We start from the raw sequence: 26,122 nt of genomic DNA, 5'->3' as shown, positions 1-26,122 counted from the left end.
GCCACAGGTTGCCGTGACAACACTCAAAGTGGACCTTGCGCTACATAAAGTGTGACCCGTGTATGTGTGTGTGTGAAATGACCAGAAGGCCCACGACCACTGATCCCCGGGTGGAGGTCTGACAGTAGAGGGGATCTGGGGTCACTGAGCCCCCCCAAGATTTAAGCTTATTGCAGCTGGGACACTTTAGACTTGGTCCAGCCGGTCCTGACCCATCACACAAGTGTAAAGAGTTCATTGATGTCACTCGCATATCCCGGCTGTAAGCTGGGGCCCCAATACCCCCCCCTCACCCCCACCGCATCCCCCTGGTTGTTATAAAAAGCTCCTGATCCTGTTGCTCGGGTACAGAGACGGAGGGTCTGCCAGGGATGCTGGATTTTTGTCTCCTGCTCAGTCCATCCGTGTGTAAAGATCGGAGTCAACAGATGCTCGAGGGCCACACTTCTGTTCCACACTCTTGAGTCTCGGGTCGTTTCTTTAAAATCAAAAAAAATGTGGGAGTTCAAGTCCATGTCCTTCTGGCGAGCGGTCCTCGCAGAGTTCTACGGGACCATGTTCTTCGTCTTCTTCGGTCTCGGGGCCTCGCTGCGCTCCAGCCCCGGGCCCCAGAACGTCCTCCACGTGGCCTTCTGCTTCGGCCTGGCAGCCGCGACCCTCATCCAGTCCATCGGCCACATCAGCGGGGGCCACATCAACCCCGCCGTCACCTTCGCGTACCTGCTCGGCTCCCAGGTGTCGTTGTTCCGCGCCGTCTTCTACATGGTCGCCCAGTGTCTCGGGGGTCTGGCCGGAGCCGCGGTGCTGTACGGGGTCACGCCCACCAACATGAGGGGGAACCTGGCGCTGAACACAGTAAGATGAAACTTTCCTTTCCAGAGTTTGTCTCCACTAAACGTCCATCCTCGTGTCCAGCTGCAGCCCGGCATCGGCCTGGGCATGGCGACCACCATGGAGGTCTTCCTGTGCCTGCAGCTGGTGGTCTGCATCTTTGCCGTGACCGACGAGCGTCGCAATGGTCGCCTGGGATCCGCGGCTCTCGCCATCGGCTTCTCCGTCCTGATGGGTCACCTTCTCGGGGTGAGAAACCAACTTGACCACTGTCTCACACAGGCTGTTAATACTGCCCCCTGTCTCTGACACAGATGTACTACACCGGCGCCGGCATGAACCCGGCCAGGTCTTTCGCTCCGGCCGTGATGGTTCGGAACTTTAAGAACCACTGGGTGAGTTTGGACCTGCAGTGTCCGCTAGGATCAGTTCAAATGAAAATGATCTCTTCCATCATCTACTCATGTATCCATCTCTCCATCCATTCATTTATCTATAATCCATTTATTGATCCATATCTCCATCCATCCCATCTTCAATGCATGTATTTATTTATCCATCCATCCATTCATTAATCTATCATCCATCATCTATTTTTCCGTCACTCAATCAATAATCCATTCACAGTTATTCAGCCTTAGATCACTCGTTCATCCAACCTTCATTCAGTGAAGCATCTTCTATTTATTAACCCGTCTTTCATTTGTTCATCTGTCCATCCATCCAATAATCATTTGTTTGCTTCAACGTAGTCCCTCATCCATTCATCTATCCATCCATCATCCGTCCTTCAATCAGTCATCCATGCAACAATAATCCATTTACATATTTATTCATGTTTTATGACTTCATTCATAATTCGTTCATTTATCCGCTGATCAACCCATTCATCTTTTTTCCATCCTTCTTTTGTTTACCACCAAACATTCAATCGTTTATCCATCCTTCTTGTCTTTATTTATAGATTAATTTACCCCTCAATCATTTGTATATCCAGCCATCCATTTGTTCATTAATCCATCCATAATTCATTCACATATCCCCCTGTTTTGTTTTTTCAATGACTCATTCATTTTCGCTTCCATCTCAAACGTGACTGTGTCTACTTCCTGGCAGGTCTACTGGGTGGGACCTCTGTTGGGAGGGGGCATCGGCGCTCTGCTGTACGACTTCATCCTCTTCCCTCGACCCCGGAGTCTCTCGGACCGACTGGCCACCCTGAAGGGAAAGCGACCCCGAGAGGGCGAAGGTCAACAGGAGACCCGCGGAGACCCCATCGAGCTGAAGACCCAAGCTCTATAAAACCCGAAGCTCCTCCTTCCTGACCCGGACCATCCTTCGCTCCACTCAAATACCTCTGCTGCCCTCGAGAGCGCTCGCTCTCCGGACCGCTGCACAGAGACTTCCACAGAGAGAACCTGCCGGGGGGGGGGGCGTCCAGGTCGGACCCTCCAGACTGACCAGGTGCTCAAAAACTGCTGACTCATCGGGTCCACGTGTCTTTACCTTCTTTGCCGTTTTCAGTCTGAGAGTGAACTTCATTAGAACTTTGGACCTGTGGTTCTGTGTGATAGAGAATCTTTGAAAATGTGTGTGGATGTGGTGTTGTGTGTGTGTGTGTGTGTGGAGAAGTGTAATTGTTGGTGCAGGTCTCTAGTTGTGATCGTCATACTACACAGCAGACTTGTTGTGTTCCAGGTCAAACACTCCTTTTTCGTGAACTCGATTGTCGGCGGAAATGTTGACATCACAATTTGCTATGGTCACATGACAGGAAGTGTGTGTGTCAAAACTTCAGTAGATCATTTTTGACATGATAATAGTTGACCCCAAATGGGTCGCCAGTTTGATGCCTCGCTCCTCTGGAGTGGGATGATGACTTGTGGGTTGTTGAGCGAGCGAGCCACGGTGCCGGACTGGAGCGGTTCTGGTGTAAACCGACTTCTTCTGGCTTCTGTTTTTTTTTCTGCTTTTCTGTGACGGGTGTGAGTTTGTACATAAAGATCTTTTTTTAAAATCACTTTTCTCTGGATCATGTGACCTGCGGCTACGCTTTCCTCTTTTGTACGCGTGACAAACACAACTTCAACTGAAGGTAGTTCTGGTCCGGGGCACCATTGGTTGGGCAGAACATCTCTCTCTCTCTTCTGGACCCAAAATAACTCGACTGATTTAAAAAAAAAAAAAAAGCTTTATTGTGAAGGTGGAATAATGAGGAATGCGTTGAAGAGGCTCTTCCTGTCATTAGGGGGAGTTGAGCAGATTTTCCAGGTCCGCGTTGGTCATCAGGGCCCTGGAAGAAGAGGGCATGAGGATGAAGAGGATTTCCTGCTGGGACACAGAAGAACTTCCACCTACATGTCATCGAAGTCTAAGGTCGCGTTGGAGCTGAAGTCCGGACTGAGCGAAGTTTCCATCATCGGCTGGAATTGATGCCTGAGAGGAAGATCAAATGTCGGGGAAACAGTCGGGTCAACCCGTCCCCCCCGCCCAGGACCCAGACCTAATGTTCGGACTCACGTTTGGAAGCCGAGGGAACTGGTGGAAGTGTCCAGCTGAGCCGCCATGTTGGTGTCCTGCTCCGAGTCGTTCCTGTTAACACGCTCAGCTCTTAAACCTCTCACACCCCCTCCAAAGAAACCAACTCACTTCACCACGATGGTAGCCAGGGAGAAGGGGAGGTAGCCCTTTGCCCGAGACTGCTGCGGTTCTGGATGGAAGAGCACAAGTGAGCGACCCGTCCCCTTGGGATCAGAAGTCCAAAAGCGTACCAGAGAAGTATTTTCTGAACACGTCGTTCTTGTGGAACTCCGGGTACAGATGCGTGATTTCCTTGATGTCGCGGATGCGGTCGCCGAGACTCCGGATTTCGAGATCCCGTTTGGAAAAGGGCTGGATGTTCTGGATCATCCGTCCGCCTGCTGAGAGACGAGCGTTGGATCGCGGCGGGAGGAAGGACGGAGGCTCTTACTGTCGTTCGCCGACACGTAAGCGATGGTGATTCCGCCGATCTCCGAGTCGCTGAAGCGCAGCAGGAATGTTCCGTTGGGTCGATCGTTCAGGATCAGATGGAGATGCTGTTTCCCGATGAAGCCAAATATGAGTCTGAAAGAAACGGCGTCAGATACAGAAGCTTCTGCTGGAGGAGGAGGTCCTCACCCGTCACTCCAGTAGTTCTTCAGGTGCTTCTTGGTGAGTTCTAACACTCCTTCAAACCACTGCCAGAAGGTGAAGAGTCGACCCGGAAGGACCTCCTGTGACGGGACAAGAAGGTTTGGTGTGTGTCCCACAGGCCCACAGGTGTCCCGGTACCTTGTTGAACTGAGACCACGACACCATCATGTTGCTGAAGTCTCCGTTAAAGTCCGGCTTGTCGAAGATCTTCTGAGCCAGGAAGTGCAGGTTGAAGTCGTCCAGCTGACGCAGAGTCTGCACCTCCGAGGTGAACTTGCTGTTGAGCGTGCTGCACATCTGTCGCCACGGGACTCTGTCCGGAACCACGAACGCAACGCGGTCCTGTTGACAAACATCCTCACAATAAACACCCTGACGCCACCTTGTGATTCCATGAACCAACACAAATGTACACGTACGCACTAGTTTATACAGTCAACACACATTGATGCATGCAAGCATACACAAACATTTATACATATAAACACACACATTTATACATGCAAGCATACACAAACATTTATACATATAAACACACACATTGATACATGCAAGCATACACAAACATTTATACATATAAACACACACATTGATACATGCAAGCATACACAAACATTTATACATTTAAACATACACATTTATACATGCAAGCATACACAAACATTTATACATTTAAACATACACATTTATACATGCAAGCATACACAAACATTTATACATATAAACACACATTTATACATGCAAGCATACACAAACATACATTTAAACACACAGATTTATACATGCAAGCATACACAAACATTTATACATTAAAACATACACATTGATACATGCAAGCATACACAAACATTTATAAATTAAAACAAACGCATTTATACATGCAAGCATACACAAACATTTATACATATAAAAATACACATTTATACATACAAGCATACACAAACATTTATAAATTAAAACAAACGCATTTATACATGCAAGCATACACAAACATTTATACATATAAAAATACACATTTATACATGCAAGCGTACACAAACATGTATACATATAAACATACACACATGAAAGCATACACAAACATTTATACATATAAACACACATTTATACATGCAAGCATACACAAACATACATTTAAACACACAGATTTATACATGCAAGCATACACAAACATTTATACATTAAAACATACACATTGATACATGCAAGCATACACAAACATTTATACATTAAAACACATTTATACATGCAAGCATACACAAACATTTATACATTAAAACAAACACATTTATACATGCAAGCATACACAAACATTATACATATAAACACACATTTATACATATAAAGATACACATTTATACATGCAAGCATACACAAACATTTATACATTAAAACAAACACATTCATACATGCAAGCATACACAAACATACATTTAAACACAGATTTATACATACAAGTATACTCAAACATTTATACATTAAAACAAACACATTTATACATGCAAGCATACACAAACATTATATATATAAACACACACATTTATACATATAAACATACACATTTATACATGCAAGCACACACAAACATTTATACATATAAACACACATTTATACATGCAAGCATACACAAACATTTATACATATAAACACACATTTATACATGCAAGCATACACAAACATTTATACATATAAACACACATTTATACATGCAAGCATACACAAACATTTATACATATAAACACACATTTATACATGCAAGCATACACAAACATACATTTAAACACACATTTATACATGCAAGCATACACAAACATTTATACATATAAACACACATTTATACATGCAAGCATACACAAAAATGTATACATTTAAACAAACACATTTATACATGCAAGCATACACAAACATTTATACATTTAAACATACACATTTATACATGCAAGCATACACAAACATTATACATATAAACACACACATTTATACATGCAAGCATACACAAACATACATTTAAACACACACATTTATACATGCAAGCATACACAAACATTTATACATATAAACACACATTTATACATGCAAGCATACACAAAAATGTATACATTTAAACAAACACATTTATACATGCAAGCATACACAAACATTTATACATTTAAACATACACATTTATACATGCAAGCACACACAAACATTATACATATAAACACACACATTTATACATGCAAGCATACACAAACATTATACATATAAACACACACATTTATACATACAAGCATACACAAACATTTATACATTTAAACATACACATTTATACATGCAAGCATACACAAACATTTATACATTTAAACATACACATTTATACATGCAAGCATACACAAACATTTATACATATAAACACACATTTATACATGCAAGCATATACAAACATTTATACATATAAACACACACATTTATACATGCAAGCATACACAAACATTTATACATTTAAACATACACATTTATACATGCAAGCATACACAAACATTTATACATTTAAACATACACATTTATACATGCAAGCATACACAAACATTTATACATATAAACACACATTTATACATGCAAGCATATACAAACATTTATACATATAAACACACACATTTATACATGCAAGCATACACAAACATTTATACATTTAAACATACACATTTATACATGCAAGCATACACAAACATTTATACATTTAAACATACACATTTATACATGCAATCATACACAAACATTATACATATAAACACACACATTTATACATACAAGCATACACAAACATTTATACATTTAAACATACACATTTATACATGCAAGCATACACAAACATTAATACATATAAACATACACATTTATACATGCAAGCATACACAAACATTTATACATATAAACATACACATTTATACATGCAAGCATACACAAACATTTATACATATAAACATACACATTTATACATGCAAGCATACGCAAACATTTATACATATAAACACACATTTATACATGCAAGCATACACAAACATTTATACATATAAACACACATTTATACATGCAAGCATACACAAACATTTATACATATAAACATACACATTTATACATGCAAGCATACACAAACATTTATACATATAAACACACATTTATACATTAAAACATACACATTTATACATGCAAGCACACACAAACATTATACATTTAAACACACACATGTATACATGCAAGCATACACAAACATTTATACATGCAAACATACACAAACATTAATACATTTAAACACACACATTTATACATGCAAGCACACACAAACATTAATACATTTAAACACACACATTTATACATGCAAGCACACACAAACATTAATACATTTAAACACACACATTTATACATGCAAGCACACACAAACATTAATACATTTAAACACACACATTTATACATGCAAGCATACACAAACATTTACACATAAACACACACATTTATACATGCAAGCATACACAAACATTAATACATTTAAACACACACATTTATACATGCAAGCACACACAAACATTAATACATTTAAACACACACATTTATACATGCAAGCATACACAAACATTTACACATAAACACACACATTTATACATGCAAGCAAACACAAACATTTAAGTAAAAGCACAAATGTTTACACATACAAACAAACACAAATAATACATATAAACAAACAATGACACAAACAAACAAACACAAATAATGCATATAAACAAAAAATGACACAAACAAACAAACACAAATAATGCATATAAACACAAATGTATATACACACATGTTATGTTACCCATGAACACACACTTGTTTGAACGGATGAACACACACGTTGAGAGTCACAACTCACCGGCTCACAGAAGGCACAGTCCCAGATGATGGTGGCCAGAGCGTTGTTGTCTTGGCTGCCGTGAACGATGACGACCAGAGGGAGTGAAATCGTCTGCAGACAAACACCATTCATTCAAAAACATCAACGTCCATCGCTCCAGTGGTCGAAGGCGCACCTGGTTCTTGCAGGGCGAGTCACAGCCCGTGATGGAGATCTCCGACGAGAACAGGAGAGCAAACTTCTCCTCCGTCACCGACTCGGACCCTTTCCTGTCGGCGCGCTTGATCTTCTTGATGTACTGAGGAGCAGCTCACGCGTCAGAAGGAGCTCCTGCCGCTGGTATGTCCGACTCACCATGTTCCTGAAGGTGGCGCAAGTGTTCTTCGTGGTGGAGTTGTGCTCCAGGATGGCCGTGTTGTTGATCAGCTCGCCCACGTTGTCGGTGCCGCTAGAACGACCAACACCAGGTGATCAAAGATGAGTCTGAAGTAGCCACAGTGAGAAAACCCACCACAGAACACCACCACATGACTGCCTGTCTTCATCTGAACCCACCACAGACCCGGACTCCCACTCACCTGGCAGCCCCTCCCAATTTCTTGGCCTGATGTTCGTTGATTATCTGGGCCTTCAGAACCACGGGCTTCCCCGGTGCCATCTTCTCACCAAGCAGGTAGCGAACTGTTGTGGAAAACTTGGACTGAGTCTTGATGACCTGGGGCGGCTGCTTCTCCACCACAAGACAGCTGCAACAGAAGGTACGTCAGAAGGTTCTGTTTGTTAAAAAACTCCTTTTTTTGGACCGTACCTCTGGGTCAGGACCTGCAGAAGCTGGGTCAGCTTCTTCTGAAGTTCTGGGATGGGCTTTGAGATCAGCATCACTTCCTGTTGTAGCTTAACGTTCACGTCCAGCAGCTGGCCGCACCTGCAACCACAGAACCACCCATCAGAACCGGGCCCGGCTTCAGATTCTGTTCACGTTGGCGTGGCTGTTGAAATGTCACCTGTTCTGCAGCTCGTGGAGGTTGTCGGTGAAGGGCTGTCCGATGGTGGCCTTGTACTGCTGCCAGTGCCAGAGCTTGATGAAGCCGAGGCAGCGAGTCTGACACTGGTCCAGAGCGTCCACGCAGTCCTGCAGCAGCTGGAACCGTTTCTACAATAGACAAGCGCGGACCTCGTCACTGCACCGAAAATACGCTGAAACTCATCTCAGCAGTGGCCACATTCTGGGAAGTCTCACCCCAGACATGGTCTCCATGTTACTCTGCAGCTGCTGGATGTGGTTCTGGAGACTCTGGATTTTGGGGTTTACTGGGTCCACTCTGCCAGGCTGCAGGGATCCTGCAGAACCAACAAAACCAAGAGCTGTAGGTGGCACAGGCGAGGCAGGAAGGACTGATGGTTCCGGTGAAACCTTGGAGAGACTCGTAGTTCTGCCGGTCCCAGTTCAGGTCCTCCTGCATCTGGTGCATGTTCTGCCTGAGATACTGGACCTCCAGAACCTTGGAGACGAGCTGCTCCACATCCTGGGAGCTGGAGAAGGTGCGGTCTGAGGGTGGATACTGAAGCTGCGCCTGGGAGGTCTGTCACAGACACAGTCTTTAATTGGACTACAATGGTACCCGGAGTAGATCCTCACCCCCTGCAGCAGTTCTCGCTCCTTCTGAAGAGTGTCTTTGACGATCACAGCAAACTGTAGGGGGCACTGCTGGAACGCGTTCTGGGACAAACACTTGTTTAAACCCCTCACCTAGGTCCAGCTCAAGGCTCTTCTTACCAGGTTCTTGCTGATCTGCATCAGCTTCATCCGGTCCACCACGTTGGTGTTCTGCTGGGATATAGACTGCAATGAAATGATGATCTCATCCAGGAGTGCCCGGGCGCTTGGCTCCTGCTCCCCGCTGTCCGCCTTGAAGATGTCCCTGAGCAGAACATGCCTGGTCAGAACAAGGTGAGGCGACCAGGACGGCAGCGGCTACCATCTTTGCTTCTCTATCCAATCGGCCAGGAAGTGACGGACTTCGATGGGGAAGCGGTCCGCAGGGTAGAGCTGGTTGACGAGGTGGTCGGGCAGGTGCTGGATCAGCTGGCTGATGTGGGTCCACTGGGCCATCACTGCTGAGGTCCAACAAACCAACAAAAGTCAAAGACCTGCCCAGGTCTGGACTTGTGGAGGATAGGGTTGCGGCAGAGAACGAAGAGGGCAAGACGGAGTGCAGTCTGGACTTACTTGAAGTCGGTCTATGTTGACAAAGACGCCATCGGTCGTATCTAGAGAAGCATCACCACTAAGAACATGAGCCGACCGAAGAAACAAGAAAGACGAAACAAAAACGAAGCAGTTAACTTTGCTGTTCTGTAGAGACGAGAGAAACTTTCAGTCGACGCATGAAAGTAAATTTAAGTTTCACAAACTTCAGGACGATCGATGATGACACAAAAGTACATTGAAGCAGTTTAGTTTAGTCATAACACCGTTAAACAATTGACTTACTTTTAAATCTTGTTAATGACAGATCAAATGATTTTATTTATTTTAAAATAACTAAAGAAACATTGACATACTGGATATCGCATGTTGATCAAGGTTGTTTAAGACTGTTAATGCACTTCATTGTTTATATAAGTTAACATTTCTTGTTCATATTTAGAGAAGCACTTTCCTACAAATACTTTCACATTCGATTAGAGAAAGTACTTGTTAATTTATTTGTTGTAAAAGCCAGAAAAAGTGTTGTTTCTTTAAAAGGAACAATATATAGTTGTTCCTACAGTATCGCAATATATTGCGATATATCGTGATAGGTATCGTATCGCCATTATTATTGTATTATTCTGTTCAGGAATGTATTTTTTATGTTATAAATGTTTCCAATGTTTCTGTTCGGAATATGTTTGATACCAAAACGTGAGCCCAGAATAAATAATTGATTATGAAATATGATTTGCATTTTTTCTTTACGGTAAAATTTTCGATCGATAAGATGAAACAACTATCGATTAATGAATTAGTAATAATCTTTATCCCTAGTAGTAACAAGGATATATGTGTAGTATTGTCGAGTACTTGACTCTGGTGTTGCAGTATTTACAGACCACATGACTCTTGACGAAGTCGTAGCTGCTTTCATTTGTTTTGAAACCAAAATATGTCCAAACATCAGCTTCAGGATTTCATTGTTCGTTTATGCGTGGAGGACGTAATAACTGCCAGAAGTGTAATTGCAACACGAAAATGAACACTATGAATATTTGCATGTCAATTATAACTAAAAAAAAAGAACCATTTTATTTTATACACACTTATTGAAATATAAACCCTAAAAGAACTACGATAAAGATTGAATAGAAGTTGAAATCTCACAAAATAAACCATAAAAAATACTACATGTACATAAAATCCTTCCACAAAACATATTGAGTTTGTCTGTCTTTGTGTGTCCTCCGACAGACTGGCGTCCTGTCCAGGGTGTCCCCTGCCTCTCGCCCTATGAAGCTGGGATAGGCTCCAGCGGTAGAAAATGAAAGTATATAAAATAAACAAGATTGTACAGTTGATCATCATTATGGTACCACCCTATCAGGGTTCAGAGTCTCAGTGAACCCACAAGTCTCTCTAGTCACGGGTGGACCGATAGGACCCCTGAGATGCACCAGAACAACAACACGTCACCAAGGTGGTCATAATGTTCCGGCGGTGTCAAACCCGCACCTAAACCCAGATGACCCGCAGATGAACTCACCATCGAGGGGGTCACAACATCCACGCGGAGGAGGGTCCGGAGCGTTGTCGACCACCTTATCGACGAGTCGAATATTGGCCCCGCCGAGCGGTCACGTGATCTGATCGCTCGGACGCGCGGCTGCTGCTCTTGGGGGGATTAAAAACTCCAGACCACCGAGGGGGTGCGAACTGAATCTTTCGAGGAGTCGACAGAGAAAACAAACGGAAATTGAGTTCCTGAGAACGATCGTGGGTGGAGTCACTGACTCACTTCCCGTAAGTGTGGACTGATGTGACATCAGAGAACAGAACCAACTTCCTTTCCGATCACAGCCCTGTGATGGACAGTCGTGGGAAGTCCTGAAGTCCATCTGAAGGGTCCCTAAGTCCAGCACAAACCTTCAGAGGAACCCACTGTCAAGTTTTTAAGGGTCTGTTTGCGTTAAGTAACCAGCAGAGGGCGCTGATGGCTCCAGAAAAGCGCTTGACGTTGTTTGTAACTTTTTCTCACTTCAATGAAAATATGTTTTTTTCTCTTGAAACGTTTTTTGTGGATTGAGTAATTTAGAAATAAATGCCCTACCCATAATTTAATAATTGAATTTAATAATTTAATAATAAACTATTTAATTTAATAAATTAATAATAAACAATTCCTCGAAAGAGACCTCCTGAGGGATCAATACAGTTCTGTTGCTCCTAAGCTTTGGAACGATCTTCATCTGTGTTTTATGATCTACTGACTCTTCAAGAAACATCTTAAGACGTTTTTATTTGTTCAGGCTTTTTCTTGATTTTCTAGAACTCCTGTGTTGTTCTCAGTGTTATCTTGACCTTTAAAGTATATATTTTTATTGAGTATTGTTTTGACTGTTTAAGCGCTTTGTGACCCTGGTCTGGAAAAGCGCTATATAAATACAAATTACTAACTTACTTACTTACTATATGAAACAAAATTAATACAATTAAACCAACTGTTGTTTTTTTTGTTCAAACACTTTTCTTCCTACTTTCTTCATTGAACTGTGATGTGGAGCTCCAGTATGAAGGACAATACATTACACAATTATAAATAAAACATTTAATCATTTCGACTTTCATTTACAGATTTATTGCTTTGTTTTTGCGTCTTTTTTTTATCATGTATAAATATTTGATTTATCTTCCTTCTTACGAACTTCTGTGTTGCACACAAAGTCAGTTCAATTGTCTACTAAAGTCAGCGTCTGCTCAAAAACAAAAGGGGATTCGCGGCAAACTTTTTTTTCCCGGGGTTGTCATGGAGCTGTTTATGAAGCCCGTGTTCTCATTGGTCGAACACAGTGACGTTTGGAACATCTCTGTTCAGCTATTGGCTGGCGTCGTTCTTCGCTGTCCAATTGTGAAGCCCGCCTTATATGAACTTCAGGAAGTTGACTCCGGAGCTTTAAAGTCGCCACTCGACTGATGACTGTCCGTGAGCCGCTGTAGTTGTCGAGGGCTCGACGTTTCTTTTTTCTTTTCTTCCCTGGACTCTTCAAAACTACTTTCTTCTCTGAGACACCATGACCGACTCACTGGCAGTCCTGCGACAAAAGACCCGAGAACAGATCCACGATCTGAGGTGAGAGTGAACCCGAGTGTGTCTGGCTCCAGAGAAGTCCGTCCCGCAGCTTCACGTCATATACACAATAAACTTCAGTTCGTCTCACTCTTTTCTGATGGAAGAATATTGTTGTGAGTCAACAATGTTGTTGTGAATTAAGAATGTTGTTGTGAGTCGAGGATGTTGTTGTGAATTAAGAATGTTGTTGTGAGTCCAGGATGTTGTTGTGAGTCAAGAATATTGTTGTGAGTCCAGGATGTTGTTGTGAGTCAAGAATATTGTTGTGAGTCCAGGATGTTGTTGTGAGTCAAGAATATTGTTGTGAGTCCAGGATGTTGTTGTGAGTCAAGAATATTGTTGTGAGTCCAGGATGTTGTTGTGAGTCAAGAATATTGTCGTGAGTCCAGGATGTTGTTGTGAGTCAAGAATATTGTGGTGAGTCCAGGATGTTGTTGTGTGTCAAGAATATTGTGGTGAGTCCAGGATGTTGTTGTGAGGAAAAGCTGTTGTTGTGAGTCAAAGATGTTGTTGTGTGTCTTCACTCAGATGCAACAATGTGAGCAACAAAGACCAGAAGTCCATCAGGACTGGGTCAGCACCTGACAAAGACAACCGTGAGAACCAGGATCCATTGAACTTCAACTCCGACAAGATGAAGCCCTTTAAACCTAAAGTGAGCCGGCTGCCGGTGCCGGTGAAGTCGGTCCATCCGCAGTCCCTCTTCGGGTGGGAGGACAAGCCTCTGACGGTCAGTGGTTCTGGTTCTGTTTGAGGGTTTCAAGCAATGCATTTCTGACCCTGAATGTTTGACTACAGTGCAAAGTTTTGAAGAAGAGCAAACGGACCACTAGGCCGGTCCCCTTCAATCTGTCACAGCCTAGAGGCTCCAGAACTGTCCGTGGCGGTCCGACACAGTTGATGAAATCTGGCACTCACACTCTACAGCTCAAGAAGGAGCCTCGGGTCACTGCAGCGCCTGTGATACGGATCAAGAACGAGCCTCCGGTCACTCCAGCGCTTGTGATCCAATCCAAGAACGAGCCTCAGGTCATTGCAGCGCCTGTGATACGGATCAAGAACGAGCCTCCGGTCACTCCAGCGCTTGTGATCCAGTCCAAGAACGAGCCTCCGGTCACTGCAGCGCCTGTGATACGGATCAAGAACGAGCCTCAGGCCAGTGCGACGCCTGCGATCGGTGGTGGAACCTCTTTCCCTTTAAAGACCCCGGCCTGCAATAGCAACAGCACAGAGTTCAATCCCGGTGTAGGAGATCCATCAAAGACTCCGTTGGCTCTCTGTGAGTGTCTTGACCTGGTGACCCCAGACTCTCTGACAATCAGCTGACCCATGTTTGTACTGTTTCAGATAAGACCAAGAAGTCTCCCGCAGCACGCCAGCTACTCGGCACTGGCGTAAGTTAACCCTCAAAGCGTGAAGTCTGCAAGACTACCATTGCTACGCTTATGATGTCTTGTTCTCCAGCCACAAAGGGTGCCAGTCAAGAAGGGCCAGGAGAAGGGCCAGGAGAAGGGCCAGGAGAAGGGCCAGGAGAAGGGCCAGGAGAAGGGCCAGGAGAGGACCCAGGAGAGGACCCAGGAGAGGACCCAGGAGAGGACCCAGGAGAGGACCCAGGAGAGGACCCAGGAGAGGACCCAAGTCCAGTTCACACCTGACGCTGCAGCTCTCCGAAGTATTCTTCTTAACGAAGGGTTGAAGTCGATGGGGAAGACACCCTCAGGGAAGATGTCCATTTGCACTGTAAGTCTTCGTAAACGACCCAGTTTAGACATGAGAAAACTGACCCGTCTTTGTCCGCCCTCAGGCCCAGAGAGTTCCCATCAGAAAGCCAGGCGGCAAACAAGCAGGTCTGGACCCCTGATCGTCTTCCTCCTACATCTTCACGAGTGCTCAGGTTTCTTCTTGATGTTCCTCAGAGTCGTGTCTAACCCCCGGTTTGAAGCGGAGCCCACAGAGAGTCCCGGACACCAGGCACAAGCCCATGTCCTCCCTGGTCAGTTCCTCTCCACTAACTGGCCTACAGAATGTGCCTTACATGTCCTGGTTCCTCATGATCATCTATCCTCCTCAGAGGTTACATTTGACGCAACGGACGCCGTCCTGCAAGTCACCAGCACTTAGGAGCTGCAGTACCCAGCAGCGGCCAAAAGAGGTCAGTAATAGATAGTAACTTGAGAGCCGACTTATGTTCTCCTGACTCGCATTTTTTAAAGGTTTAAGTCGTCCTGTCCAAGATGCAGTAAGTCCCTCGTCATGACCATGTTTTTAAGTCTTAATAAAGTCCTCCCGCGTCTGAAATCTTGGCGAACGAGAGGCTATGAGATCGTAAACGTGACGTTATAATGGTCTTTGCTCCTCTGCAAGCCAGCTCTAATCACGCCCGCTTTGTTTGCACAACGAGTCCCTAGTAATTTAAGACTTCCGAGACTGATGACGGGCAGTGACAAACCTCGATGCTTGACCAATCACAGCAGAGTGGGAGTGGTAAGGGTAATTGTAACCCTGGTTCTACGAATGTGTGCTCTGCCCTCAAAAGCCTAGGCCTGAGGAGGGAAGAGCATGTATGAAGTAGAACTGTTGTAACATTGTAACACAGTTGAGATATTTTCGATAAGGGGCTGGAATCTTAATAAATCCATTCAGAACCTTGTGAATCAAAAACGAACCTATTTAGAAAACTCGTCATGATACCAAGTACAAGTCCTCAAAACTCGGCCTCTAAATGTGGTCTGGTCTGCAGGAAGTGGTCCAGAGACTTTTTGAGGACTGTCAGGACAAGGTACAGAAACGGGACCAGAGACAGGACGAGGATGAGGACCAGGACGAGCGTCTCTCTGCAACCCCCCTGGTAAGTCAAAGTTTACAGTTGGGTCAGTTTCATAGTTGACGCTCCAACCATCTGCAGCGCCTTCAGGAGGTGCAGGAAACCAGCCCGGTCCGAAGTCCGGAAGAGTCTGGACCATTCCTGCAGCACCCGCAGAGAGACTCGGTCATCTTCTTCTCGACCGGTAAAAAGACCTTCAGGAGTTCACACTTTGAGCCCAGACGGCTAAAAGAACCTTTGACGTGTGCGGCGCCCCCTTCTGTGGCGCGTCTTCTCAAACCACCAACGGGTAACAAGGGGGTCGAGGGCTGGAGGGCCGGTTCTGATCCACCGATCAAACTCAAAAATCTGTCGCTCTTGTTTCAGACTCAATTCACAGTCTTGCACTTCTACGACAACGACGCCCCCTACTGGAGGATCTGCTGCTGGACGAGGAGGTCTCCACATACATGTGCAACAACAATTCTGAGTTCACGGCCCTGCGGCCTCGAGGCCAGAACCCGGTCGCCTCTCTACTGCTGCATGAGGAGTCCATGGTGCGTACCTGGCCTGACGCCATTCATTGTTTGGTTGGCCTCTGGTCATGTGACGAATTGAGTCGTCAATTCTACTCTTTTTTTTTTTTTTTCAGACCTTCGTTCCTATTGAGTGGGATCCCAGCTCGGCCCGCTCGCCGTCGCCACAGGATCAGAGTCCCGCAGACGTCCCCCAACAAGACCCGAGTCACGACTAAAAACTGTTGTTGATCATCAGTGTTGTTTAATTTCATGTTGTTAATAATAATAATAATAAAAAAAAAAGTCTGGAAGACGAGTCACGTTGTTTTAAGAAGTAACCTCACGAGAGTGACTCTCGCTGTCGCCTGCAGGTGGATTCTAGGTTGTGAGAGGGCAGTGTGTGTGTGTGTGCGTGTGTGTGCGTGCATGTGTGTGTGTACGTGTGTACGTGTGTTCGTGTGTATGTGTGTGTGTGATGTGGGGGGAGGAGGGGGTTATAAAGCCAGTTGCTGTCCTCAGACTCGGAGCTCAGACTTCGTCTCTTCATTGTCGGCTCAACATGGCTCAGGAGAATGTGGCGTCAGACCCGACCACCATGGGTTTGGGTCGCTCCATCGCGGTTCTGACATCTGGAGGCGACGCTCAAGGTGAGTGTGTGCGTCTGACAGAGATCTTTAGGCCTGGAGTGTGAGTCAAATTAAAAGAGGATTCCCAATGATCAGTGAAATCTGAAGATTGCTGTGAACCTTCCAAATTTCACTTTGCACCCCTGAGATGACCTTGATCCGTGAAGCAGAATCGAACATCTTAAATTGTTCCTCGTCAGCCTTCTAATTGGCTGATTCAGCTAATTTTAGCTTTGTGACCTTTTGTCTGGAATGACTGAGATTGAAACAAGAGACCAGAGCACAAACACCCTTCCCCGCTATTTGTGTCACTTCTAATGTCAAAGTTCACTTCTCTGACTATTGTGTGTGTGTGTGTGTGTCAGGGATGAATGCAGCAGTGCGAGCCACGGTCAGAGTGGGAATCTACACCGGAGCGAAGGTTTACTTCGTTCATGAGGTGGGTTGTCCTGGTCATCACTGGTCCAGAGGATGTGTCGCAATCAAACAACACAACAACACAAATATATGTCTGGAAAAGAAAGGGACTTGTGTACATGTTGAATGTTTTTGGTTGGGGTTTTGTTTAGGTATGAGCTAATGTGATTGTGTTCTCTGTATGTGTGTGTGTGTGTGTGTATATATATATATATATATATGTGTTAGATTTCTGTGTGTATGAGCAGTTTAGAGTGTGTTTATATCTGGAATGTGTTATGAAGAAAATGTATGTATGAGAAAATGTTTTTGTGTGTCTTTCTTTGTGTTTGTATATGAGTGTTTTGTGTTTGTTTCCGTGTGTATAATTCATGTATGAGCATTCAAGAGCGTCTGCTTTGATGGTTTTTGTGTTAGTTTTGTCTGTGGTGTGTATGTATGAGCAAGAAATGGGATATTTATGTGTGTTTATCTGTGCATATGTGTTTAATCTTGTGTTTGTATTTCTGTGTGTGTATGTATGAGCTAGAAAGTGTATTATTTTGTGTATTTCTCTGTCTGTTTTTGTTTGATTTTATGTTTGTCTCTATGTCTGTGTGTGTATGTATGAGCAAGAAAGTGTATTATTTTGTGTGTTTCTCTGTGTATATGTTTAATTTTGTGTGTGTTTCTGTCTGTGTGTGTATGAATAAGCTAGAAAGTGTATCATTTTGTGTGTTTCTCTCTGTGTATTTGTTTGATTTTATGTGAGTTTCTACATCTCTGTGTGTTTTTGTATAGGCTAGAAAGTGTATTATTTTGTGTGTTTCTCTGTGTGTATTTGTTTGATTTTGTGTGTTCATGTGTGAGTGCAGCTCTTCAAAATAGGTAGAAGTCTCAGTCATTGCTCTCGGTTCTCCTCATCCTCATGTTGATGCTGGGAGAGCCGACATCACTGTATGAAGAGATTGTGTGTGTATATGTGTGTCTTTATGTGTGTTTGTGCTCTCAGGGCTATCAGGGTCTGGTGGACGGCGGCGACAACATCCGCCCGGCGTCGTGGGAAAGTGTGTCGATGATGCTTCAGCTGGTAGGTAACTCTGTTGTGACCTTCAGCAGGTGAGGTCACATGAAAGGTCAAAGTTCAAGTGTCTCCGACACACGTTCAGGGTGGGACAGTGATCGGCAGCGCTCGCTGCAAAGACTTCAGGACTCGGGAAGGTCGCATGAAGGCGGCGAGGAACCTGGTGAAGCTGAGCATCACCAACCTGTGCGTGATCGGAGGAGACGGCAGCCTGACCGGAGCCAACCAGTTCAGGACCGAGTGGAGCGCCTTGCTCAAGGACCTGGTGCAGGCTGGTACTGTCCCTCCAGTTTTCTCTGGGTCCAGAACTAGAAGTCGCTAATCGCGTCGTCCTCAGGTCAGATCACCGCGGAAGAGGCGCAGAAGTCGTCCCATCTCAACATCGTGGGGATGGTCGGATCCATCGACAACGACTTCTGCGGCACCGACATGACCATCGGCACAGACTCCGCCCTGCACCGGATCGTGGAGGTGGTGGACGCCATCACCACCACTGCTCAGAGGTCAGTCCGACCTTCCCCATGTGCTGTGCTCAGACTGACCATGACCATGTGTGCCTTGCAGCCATCAGAGGACCTTCATCCTGGAGGTGATGGGGCGACACTGTGGGTCGGTACTGTCGAACCAAAGATCAATCAGCCGTTCAACACTTTCACCAGTGACCTTCTCACCATGTGCAGGTACCTTGCTCTGGTCACGGCCCTGTCTTGCGGCGCCGACTGGGTCTTCATCCCAGAGATGCCCCCGGACCAGGACTGGGAGAACCACCTGTGCCGGAGACTGGCCGACGTAAGAGCGCGGTCGGTCTGAGCCTCGAGCCCCGACCTCAACCTACTTGTCTCCTCAGCAACGAGCTCGAGGATCTCGCCTCAACGTCATCATCGTGGCCGAGGGCGCCATGTCCCGAGACCGAACCCCCATCACCTCGGAGCAGATCAAGAAGGTACACGCGGTTCCCGCAGATGTGTGAGGGTTCTCACAGGGGTTTGTGTCGGGCAGCTGGTGAGCGACAGGCTGGGCTTCGACACCCGAACAACTGTGCTGGGACACGTGCAGAGGGGAGGGACGCCTTCGGCCTTCGACAGAGTCCTGGTGAGGTCACAGGAGAGAACAAACACACAACATGACGACAACACCTGAGACTCAATTTTAATTGTTGCTCAATTGTTTTTGTGTGTCTTTCTTTGTGCGTGCAGGGCAGCAGGATGGGGGTGGAGGCCGTCATGGCCTTGCTGGAGGCGACTCCGAACACTCCGGCTTGTGTGGTCAGTCTGTCGGGGAACCAGGCCGTGCGGCTGCCGCTGATGGAGTGTGTGCAAGTGGTCAGTGATGTCACAACCTTGTGGTCACTCTGGGCGACTCTTAACAGCTGCTTCTCCTGCAGACCAAAGACGTGACTGCCGCGATGGCCGAAGGCAGGTTTGAAGACGCCATCAAGCTCAGGGGAAAGTAAGGAATTTGTGCGAGACTCGGTTCACGACTCGACGACTCAATTCGCTCTGTCTCCGGCAGGAGCTTTGAGAACAACTGGAACACCTACAAGCTGCTGGGTCACATCAACCCCCCGGACGTGAAGGTGAGATCCACGAGTACACACAACTGAGCGCAGTAACATCAGTGTCGTCGCTCCACCAGAGCAACATCAACATGGCCGTCATGAACGTCGGCGCCCCCTGTGCTGGCATGAACGCAGCTGTGCGGGCAGCGGTCAGGATGGGCATCATCCAGGGTCACTCCATGTTGGCGGTCTACGATGGTTTCGATGGTCTGGCTCATGGGCAGGTGATTGGACTGTTCCTTCTCTCAGCACAACTCTCTCAATACAACTCTATCAACACAACTATGACTCTCCTTGCAGATCGAGCCGATCACCTGGACCACAGTCAGTGGCTGGACAGGTAAAGGAGGCTCCGTGTTGGGAACCAAGAGGTAAGAATGTCTTTGCTCTCCTGTTGTCTTAAATGACATGTTCCTTCTTTTGCTTCCAGGGTTCTTCCTGGAAAATTGTTGGAGGAGATCAGCAAGAACATCGCCAAGTTCAACATCCATTCCCTGGTCATCATCGGAGGGTTTGAGGTTCGTCATCCATACCTTAAGGTCCGGCAACAGTCATCGGAGACAACATTTAAAATGTCCTGCAGGCATACGTCGGAGGTCTGGAGCTGGTGCAGGCCAGAGATAAGTACGAGGAGATGTGCATCCCCATGGTTGTCATCCCGGCCACGGTTTCCAACAACGTCCCAGGATCGGACTTCAGCATCGGCGCCGACACCGCTCTCAACACCATTACCTCGGTTAGACTCACACTAGAACTTTCATCTCTGGGGAAGCAGAACATTGAGTTTTCTATCTGTAGACGTGTGACAGAATCAAACAGTCAGCAGCCGGAACCAAGCGGCGCGTCTTCATCGTGGAGACCATGGGTGGCTACTGTGGCTACTTGGCCACCATGGCTGGCCTGGCTGCTGGAGCAGATGCTGCCTACATCTTCGAGGAGAAGTTCAACATCAAAGACCTGGAAGTGAACGTGGAACATCTTCTGGAGAAGATGAAGACGACTGTTAAGAGGGGTTTGGTTCTCAGGTGGGTTCCAGATGAAGAGAAGAACCTGGAGATGGAAATTACCATCAGAGAGACAGAATGAACCTTTAGAAACAGAAGAATGTTTCATAGAGACAGTAGAACCTTCCAGTAGACCAAATAACTTTCAGATAGACACTAGAACCTTCAAAGAGACAGTAGAACCTCCAGAGAGACAGTAGAAACCCAAGAGAGACAGACAGTAGAACCTTTGGAGACAGTAGAACTTTCAGATAAACAGTAGAAACTTCGGATAGATAGTAGAACCTTCAGAGAAGCAGTATAACCATCAGAGAGACAGAAGAACCTTCAGAGAGACAGTAGAACCTTCGGATAGACAGTAGAACCTTCAGAAAAGAGTAGAACCATTTGATAGATATAAGAACCTTCAGGGAAACAGTACAACCTTAAAAGAGACAGTAGAACCTTCAGAGAGAAAGGTGAACCTTCAGAGAGACAGTAGAACTTTTGGAGAGACAGTAGAACCTTCAGATAGACAGTAGAACCTCAAAGAGACAGTAGAACCTTCAGAGAGAAAGATTAACCTTCAAAGAGACAGTAGAACCCTCAGAGAGAAAGATGAACCTTCAAAGAGACAGTAGAACCCTCAGAGAGAAAGATGAACCTTCAGAGAGAAAAATGAACCTTCACAGAGACAGTAGAACGTTCGGATATATATAAGAACCTTCAGAGAAACAGTAGAATCTTCAAAGAGACAGTAGAACTTTGGGATAGACAGTATAACCTTTGGATAGATAGTAGAACATTCAGAGAAACAGTAGAACCCACAGATAGACAGCAGAACCTTGAGAGACAGTAGAACCTACAGATAGACAGTAGTACCTTGAGAGACAGTAGAACCTACAGATAGACAGCAGAACCTTGAGAGACAGTAGAACCTACAGATAGACAGTAGAACCTTGAGAGACAGTAGAACCTACAGATCGACAGCAGAACCTTGAGAGAGACAGTAGAACCCCAAGAGAGACAGACAGTAGAACCTTTGGAGAGACAGTAGATAGACAGCTGAACCTTGAGAGACAGTAGAACCTTGAGAAACAGTAGAACCTACAGATAGACAGTAGAAACTTGAGAGACAGTAGAACCTAAAGATAGACAGCAAAACCTTGAGAGACAGTAGAACCTACAGATAGACAGTAGAACCTTGAGAGACAGTAGAACCTACAGATAGACAGCAGAACCTTGAGAAACAGTAGAACCTACAGATAGACACTAGAACCTTGAGAGACAGTAGAACCTACAGATAGACAGCAGATCCTTGAGAGACAGTAGAACCTACAGATAGACAGCAGAACCTTGAGAGACAGTAGAACCTACAGATAGACAGTAGAACCTTGAGAGACAGTAGAACCTACAGATAGACAGTAGAACCTTGAGAGACAGTAGAACCTACAGATAGACAGTAGAACCTTGAGAGACAGTAGAACCTACAGATAGACAGCAGAACCTTGAGAGAGACAGTAGAACCCCAAGAGAGACAGACAGTAGAACCTTTGGAGAGACAGTAGATAGACAGCTGAACCTTGAGAGACAGTAGAACCTTGAGAAACAGTAGAACCTACAGATAGACAGTAGAAACTTGAGAGACAGTAGAACCTAAAGATAGACAGCAGAACCTTGAGAGACAGTAGAACCTACAGATAGACAGCAGAACCTTGAGAGACAGTAGAACCTACAGATAAACAGCAGAACCTTGAGAGACAGTAGAACCTACAGATAGACACTAGAACCTTGAGAGACGGTAGAACCTACATATAGACAGCAGAACCTTGAGAGACAGTAGAACCTACAGATAGACAGCAGAACCTTGAGAGACAGTAGAACCTACAGATAGACAGTAGAACCTTGAGAGACAGTAGAACCTACAGATCGACAGCAGAACCTTGAGAGAGACAGTAGAACCCCAAGAGAGACAGACAGTAGAACCTTTGGAGAGACAGTAGATAGACAGCTGAACCTTGAGAGACAGTAGAACCTTGAGAAACAGTAGAACCTACAGATAGACAGTAGAGACTTGAGAGACAGTAGAACCTAAAGATAGACAGCAAAACCTTGAGAGACAGTAGAACCTACAGATAGACAGTAGAACCTTGAGAGACAGTAGAACCTACAGATAGACAGCAGAACCTTGAGAAACAGTAGAACCTACAGATAGACACTAGAACCTTGAGAGACAGTAGAACCTACAGATAGACAGCAGAACCTTGAGAGACAGTAGAACCTACAGATAGACAGCAGAACCTTGAGAGACAGTAGAACCTACAGATAGACAGTAGAACCTTGAGAGACAGTAGAACCTACAGATAGACAGCAGAACCTTGAGAGACAGTAGAACCTACAGATAGACAGTAGAACCTTGAGAGACAGTAGAACCTACAGATAGACAGCAGAACCTTGAGAGAGACAGTAGAACCCCAAGAGAGACAGACAGTAGAACCTTTGGAGAGACAGTAGATAGACAGCTGAACCTTGAGAGACAGTAGAACCTTGAGAAACAGTAGAACCTACAGATAGACAGTAGAAACTTGAGAGACAGTAGAACCTAAAGATAGACAGCAGAACCTTGAGAGACAGTAGAACCTACAGATAGACAGCAGAACCTTGAGAGACAGTAGAACCTACAGATAAACAGCAGAACCTTGAGAGACAGTAGAACCTACAGATAGACACTAGAACCTTGAGAGACGGTAGAACCTACAGATAGACAGCAGAACCTTGAGAGACAGTAGAACCTACAGATAGACAGCAGAACCTTGAGAGACAGTAGAACCTACAGATAGACAGTAGAACCTTGAGAGACAGTAGAACCTACAGATAGACAGCAGAACCTTGAGAGACAGTAGAACCTACAGATAGACAGCAGAACCTTGAGAGACAGTAGAACCTACAGATAGACAGTAGAACCTTGAGAGACAGTAGAACCTACAGATAGACAGCAGAACCTTGAGAGACAGTAGAACCTACAGATAGACAGTAGAACCTTGAGAGACAGTAGAACCTACAGATAGACAGCAGAACCTTGAGAGACAGTAGAACCTACAGATAGACAGTAGAACCTTGAGAGACAGTAGAACCTACAGATAGACAGTAGAACCTTGAGAGACAGTAGAACCTACAGATAGACAGCAGAACCTTGAGAGACAGTAGAACCTACAGATAGACAGCAGAACCTTGAGAGACAGTAGAACCTACAGATAGACAGTAGAACCTTGAGAGACCGTAGAACCTACAGATAGACAGTAGAACCTTGAGAGACAGTAGAACCTACAGATAGACAGCAGAACCTTGAGAGACAGTAGAACCTACAGATAGACAGCAGAACCTTGAGAGACAGTAGAACCTACAGATAGACAGCAGAACCTTGAGAGACAGTAGAACCTACAGATAGACAGCAGAGGATATAATCGTATAAAGCTAGAATCCACGAAAGATGTAAGGGTACGTGATGGTCAATGTTTGTCTCCCAACAGGAATGAGAACTCGAACGCCAACTACACCACTGACTTCATCTTCAACTTGTACTCTGAGGAGGGGCGAGGCGTCTTTGACTGCAGGAAGAACATTCTGGGTCACATGCAGCAGGTCTGTGTGTGTTGGAGCTCGCGTGTCCGTCCGGACCATCGCTTGACGGCTCCATGCTTTTTATCCACTGTAGGGAGGAACCCCAACACCGTTCGACAGGAACTTTGGCACCAAGATGGGGGCCAAATCTGTGCTGTGGCTGACGGAGAAGATAAAGGAGTGCTACCGCCACGGTAGCTTCTATTTCACAGCTGCCCTCACGCCATACTTTGACGTGTATAAAGTTACTGAGCCGTCTTGTCTCCACAGGTCGTATCTTTGCCAACAATGCTGACTCGGCGTGTGTGCTGGGCATGAGGAAGAGGGCGCTGAACTTCCAGCCACTCGCTGACCTCAAGGAGGACACCGACTTTGTGTAAAGCTCCTACTGAGTTTGAGCCCAAAAAGTGAGAAAATTAACTCTTCTGTTCCGCAGACACCGCATCCCCAAGTCCCAGTGGTGGCTGAAGATCCGACCCATCATGAAGATCCTGGCCAAGTACGACATCAAACTGGACACCTCTGAACACGCCGACATGGAGCATGTGATCAAGAAGAGCAGCCCGACCAAGTGAACAAAGCTCCAGCACAACTTAATGGTCGACGTGATGGTGTGTGTGAGAAGTATGTAGCTGACCTCGAGCACGGACGAGGACCTTAATAAATGTGGTTCTTAAATAAAAACATGATAGTTTTAATGTCAATTCAAACCAATGGTGGTTTCATGATGAAGTGAAACTGCAGTGGAGACACTGCGGGGACAGGAGAACCGGTGAGGGTCTTCAAGGTGAACCTTTGCACGGACTGAAATTGAATCCTGTGACGCCACAATCTAAAGGAATAAACAATAAAATAAATAGATTCTAACAAACAAATATGACGCTATATGAGTGCTTGTAAACACAACTAACACAACACACGCAATTCACTATAAGTATTCATTTTTATTTATATGTAATTTCATGGTAATGTCTCTTATTTTATTTTAATGTATTGTATTTCATTTTTTATTTCATCCATAGTAGCTCATATTTTCTTATTACACCGCAACAAATTCCTGTGTTGTGCACCGGCAATAGTCCATTTTTGTTAGATGTCAGATGGCAAAAGAATAAAGATTGCTGCATCAAATGTTATCATTCACATAGATTTTATTATATGGTTAAGATGGAACTCATTTCTGAAATAAACTAACAAAAAATTAGGCAATGATGGTCCAAATTCACAGAGAGAAAAAATATAATAATATAATATATATAAAATTTACGGTTTCGCGTTCAAAGTTTAATTCGATTGAATAAAAGGTTGTTTTTTTTAATAACAAAAACGT

General features: G+C 44.9%; 4 protein-coding genes across 6 annotated transcripts; 3 read left to right on the top strand and 1 right to left on the bottom strand.

The window, feature by feature from the left end:
- Positions 1–495: 495 nt before the first annotated feature.
- LOC148059187 (lens fiber major intrinsic protein-like) lies at positions 496–2,133 on the top strand. The gene is made up of 4 exons (XM_087780819.1): positions 496–855; positions 916–1,080; positions 1,146–1,226; positions 1,948–2,133. The coding sequence occupies exons 1-4, from the start codon at positions 496–498 to the stop codon at positions 2,131–2,133; spliced, it is 792 nt and encodes a 263-aa protein (XP_087636945.1).
- An 869-nt stretch (positions 2,134–3,002) lies between these two features.
- stat6 (signal transducer and activator of transcription 6, interleukin-4 induced) lies at positions 3,003–11,834 on the bottom strand. Of its 2 annotated transcripts, none has more exons than XM_087781103.1 (21): positions 11,620–11,834; positions 10,107–10,164; positions 9,856–9,991; positions 9,654–9,798; positions 9,516–9,596; positions 9,291–9,459; positions 9,117–9,217; positions 8,881–9,029; positions 8,685–8,801; positions 8,455–8,622; positions 8,231–8,324; positions 8,052–8,174; positions 7,895–7,987; positions 4,144–4,347; positions 3,991–4,085; positions 3,803–3,936; positions 3,603–3,752; positions 3,481–3,541; positions 3,352–3,423; positions 3,190–3,267; positions 3,003–3,124 (listed from the first exon to the last, which is right to left on the bottom strand). In XM_087781103.1, coding segments are annotated over exons 2-21 (2,220 nt in total). In that variant the 5' UTR covers positions 10,108–10,164; positions 11,620–11,834; the 3' UTR covers positions 3,003–3,075. The 2 variants fall into 2 exon arrangements, with proteins under 2 accessions (XP_087637229.1, XP_087637230.1); XM_087781104.1 differs by having other exon boundaries at positions 3,603–3,749.
- Positions 11,835–13,062: 1,228 nt separating this feature from the next.
- On the top strand, positions 13,063–16,835 carry troap (trophinin associated protein). The gene is made up of 12 exons (XM_087781045.1): positions 13,063–13,203; positions 13,732–13,933; positions 14,002–14,482; positions 14,551–14,597; positions 14,668–14,943; positions 15,008–15,050; positions 15,120–15,196; positions 15,275–15,355; positions 15,944–16,051; positions 16,109–16,316; positions 16,394–16,563; positions 16,659–16,835. The coding sequence occupies exons 1-12, from the start codon at positions 13,145–13,147 to the stop codon at positions 16,758–16,760; spliced, it is 1,854 nt and encodes a 617-aa protein (XP_087637171.1). The 5' UTR covers positions 13,063–13,144; the 3' UTR covers positions 16,761–16,835.
- Positions 16,836–17,046: 211 nt separating this feature from the next.
- Positions 17,047–25,476, top strand: pfkma (phosphofructokinase, muscle a). 2 transcript variants are annotated; one of them, XM_087781043.1, is made up of 21 exons: positions 17,047–17,171; positions 17,516–17,589; positions 18,559–18,636; positions 18,716–18,905; positions 18,968–19,133; positions 19,195–19,239; positions 19,311–19,419; positions 19,478–19,573; positions 19,630–19,722; positions 19,827–19,952; positions 20,015–20,079; positions 20,143–20,206; positions 20,266–20,412; positions 20,489–20,559; positions 20,619–20,706; positions 20,772–20,924; positions 20,987–21,213; positions 24,702–24,813; positions 24,887–24,986; positions 25,063–25,168; positions 25,229–25,476. In XM_087781043.1, exons 1-21 carry the CDS (start codon positions 17,084–17,086, stop codon positions 25,365–25,367), a joined length of 2,337 nt encoding a protein of 778 aa, XP_087637169.1. In that variant the 5' UTR covers positions 17,047–17,083; the 3' UTR covers positions 25,368–25,476. The 2 variants fall into 2 exon arrangements, with proteins under 2 accessions (XP_087637169.1, XP_087637170.1); XM_087781044.1 differs by lacking the exon at positions 19,630–19,722.
- The last annotated feature ends 646 nt before the right edge of the window (positions 25,477–26,122 follow it).

The sequence above is a fragment of the Callionymus lyra genome, chromosome 19, assembly GCF_982586985.1.
Source record: "Callionymus lyra chromosome 19, fCalLyr1.hap1.1, whole genome shotgun sequence".
NCBI lineage: Eukaryota > Metazoa > Chordata > Actinopteri > Syngnathiformes > Callionymidae > Callionymus > Callionymus lyra.
Note: the sequence above shows the minus strand (reverse complement) of the source record. Positions and strands in the feature narration are given on the sequence as shown.

Excerpts from the sequence above, each read along its gene's own strand:
- LOC148059187 (XM_087780819.1), top strand. The coding sequence starts at position 496 with ATGTGGGAGTTCAAGTCCATGTCCTTCTGGCGAGCGGTCCTCGCAGAG. Across the intron at positions 856-915 it reads GGAACCTGGCGCTGAACACA|CTGCAGCCCGGCATCGGCCT; the intron begins GTAAGATGAAAC and ends CCTCGTGTCCAG. Across the intron at positions 1,227-1,947 it reads GGAACTTTAAGAACCACTGG|GTCTACTGGGTGGGACCTCT; the intron begins GTGAGTTTGGAC and ends ACTTCCTGGCAG.
- stat6 (XM_087781103.1), bottom strand. Across the intron at positions 3,937-3,990 it reads AAGAACTACTGGAGTGACGG|ACTCATATTTGGCTTCATCG; the intron begins GTGAGGACCTCC and ends CGTTTCTTTCAG. Across the intron at positions 3,542-3,602 it reads GTTCAGAAAATACTTCTCTG|AACCGCAGCAGTCTCGGGCA; the intron begins GTACGCTTTTGG and ends TCTTCCATCCAG.
- troap (XM_087781045.1), top strand. The coding sequence starts at position 13,145 with ATGACCGACTCACTGGCAGTCCTGCGACAAAAGACCCGAGAACAGATC. Across the intron at positions 15,051-15,119 it reads GCCAGGCGGCAAACAAGCAG|AGTCGTGTCTAACCCCCGGT; the intron begins GTCTGGACCCCT and ends GATGTTCCTCAG. Across the intron at positions 16,052-16,108 it reads GTCTCTCTGCAACCCCCCTG|CGCCTTCAGGAGGTGCAGGA; the intron begins GTAAGTCAAAGT and ends AACCATCTGCAG.
- pfkma (XM_087781043.1), top strand. The coding sequence starts at position 17,084 with ATGGCTCAGGAGAATGTGGCGTCAGACCCGACCACCATGGGTTTGGGT. Across the intron at positions 17,590-18,558 it reads AGGTTTACTTCGTTCATGAG|GGCTATCAGGGTCTGGTGGA; the intron begins GTGGGTTGTCCT and ends TTGTGCTCTCAG. Across the intron at positions 20,413-20,488 it reads ATGGTCTGGCTCATGGGCAG|ATCGAGCCGATCACCTGGAC; the intron begins GTGATTGGACTG and ends CTCTCCTTGCAG.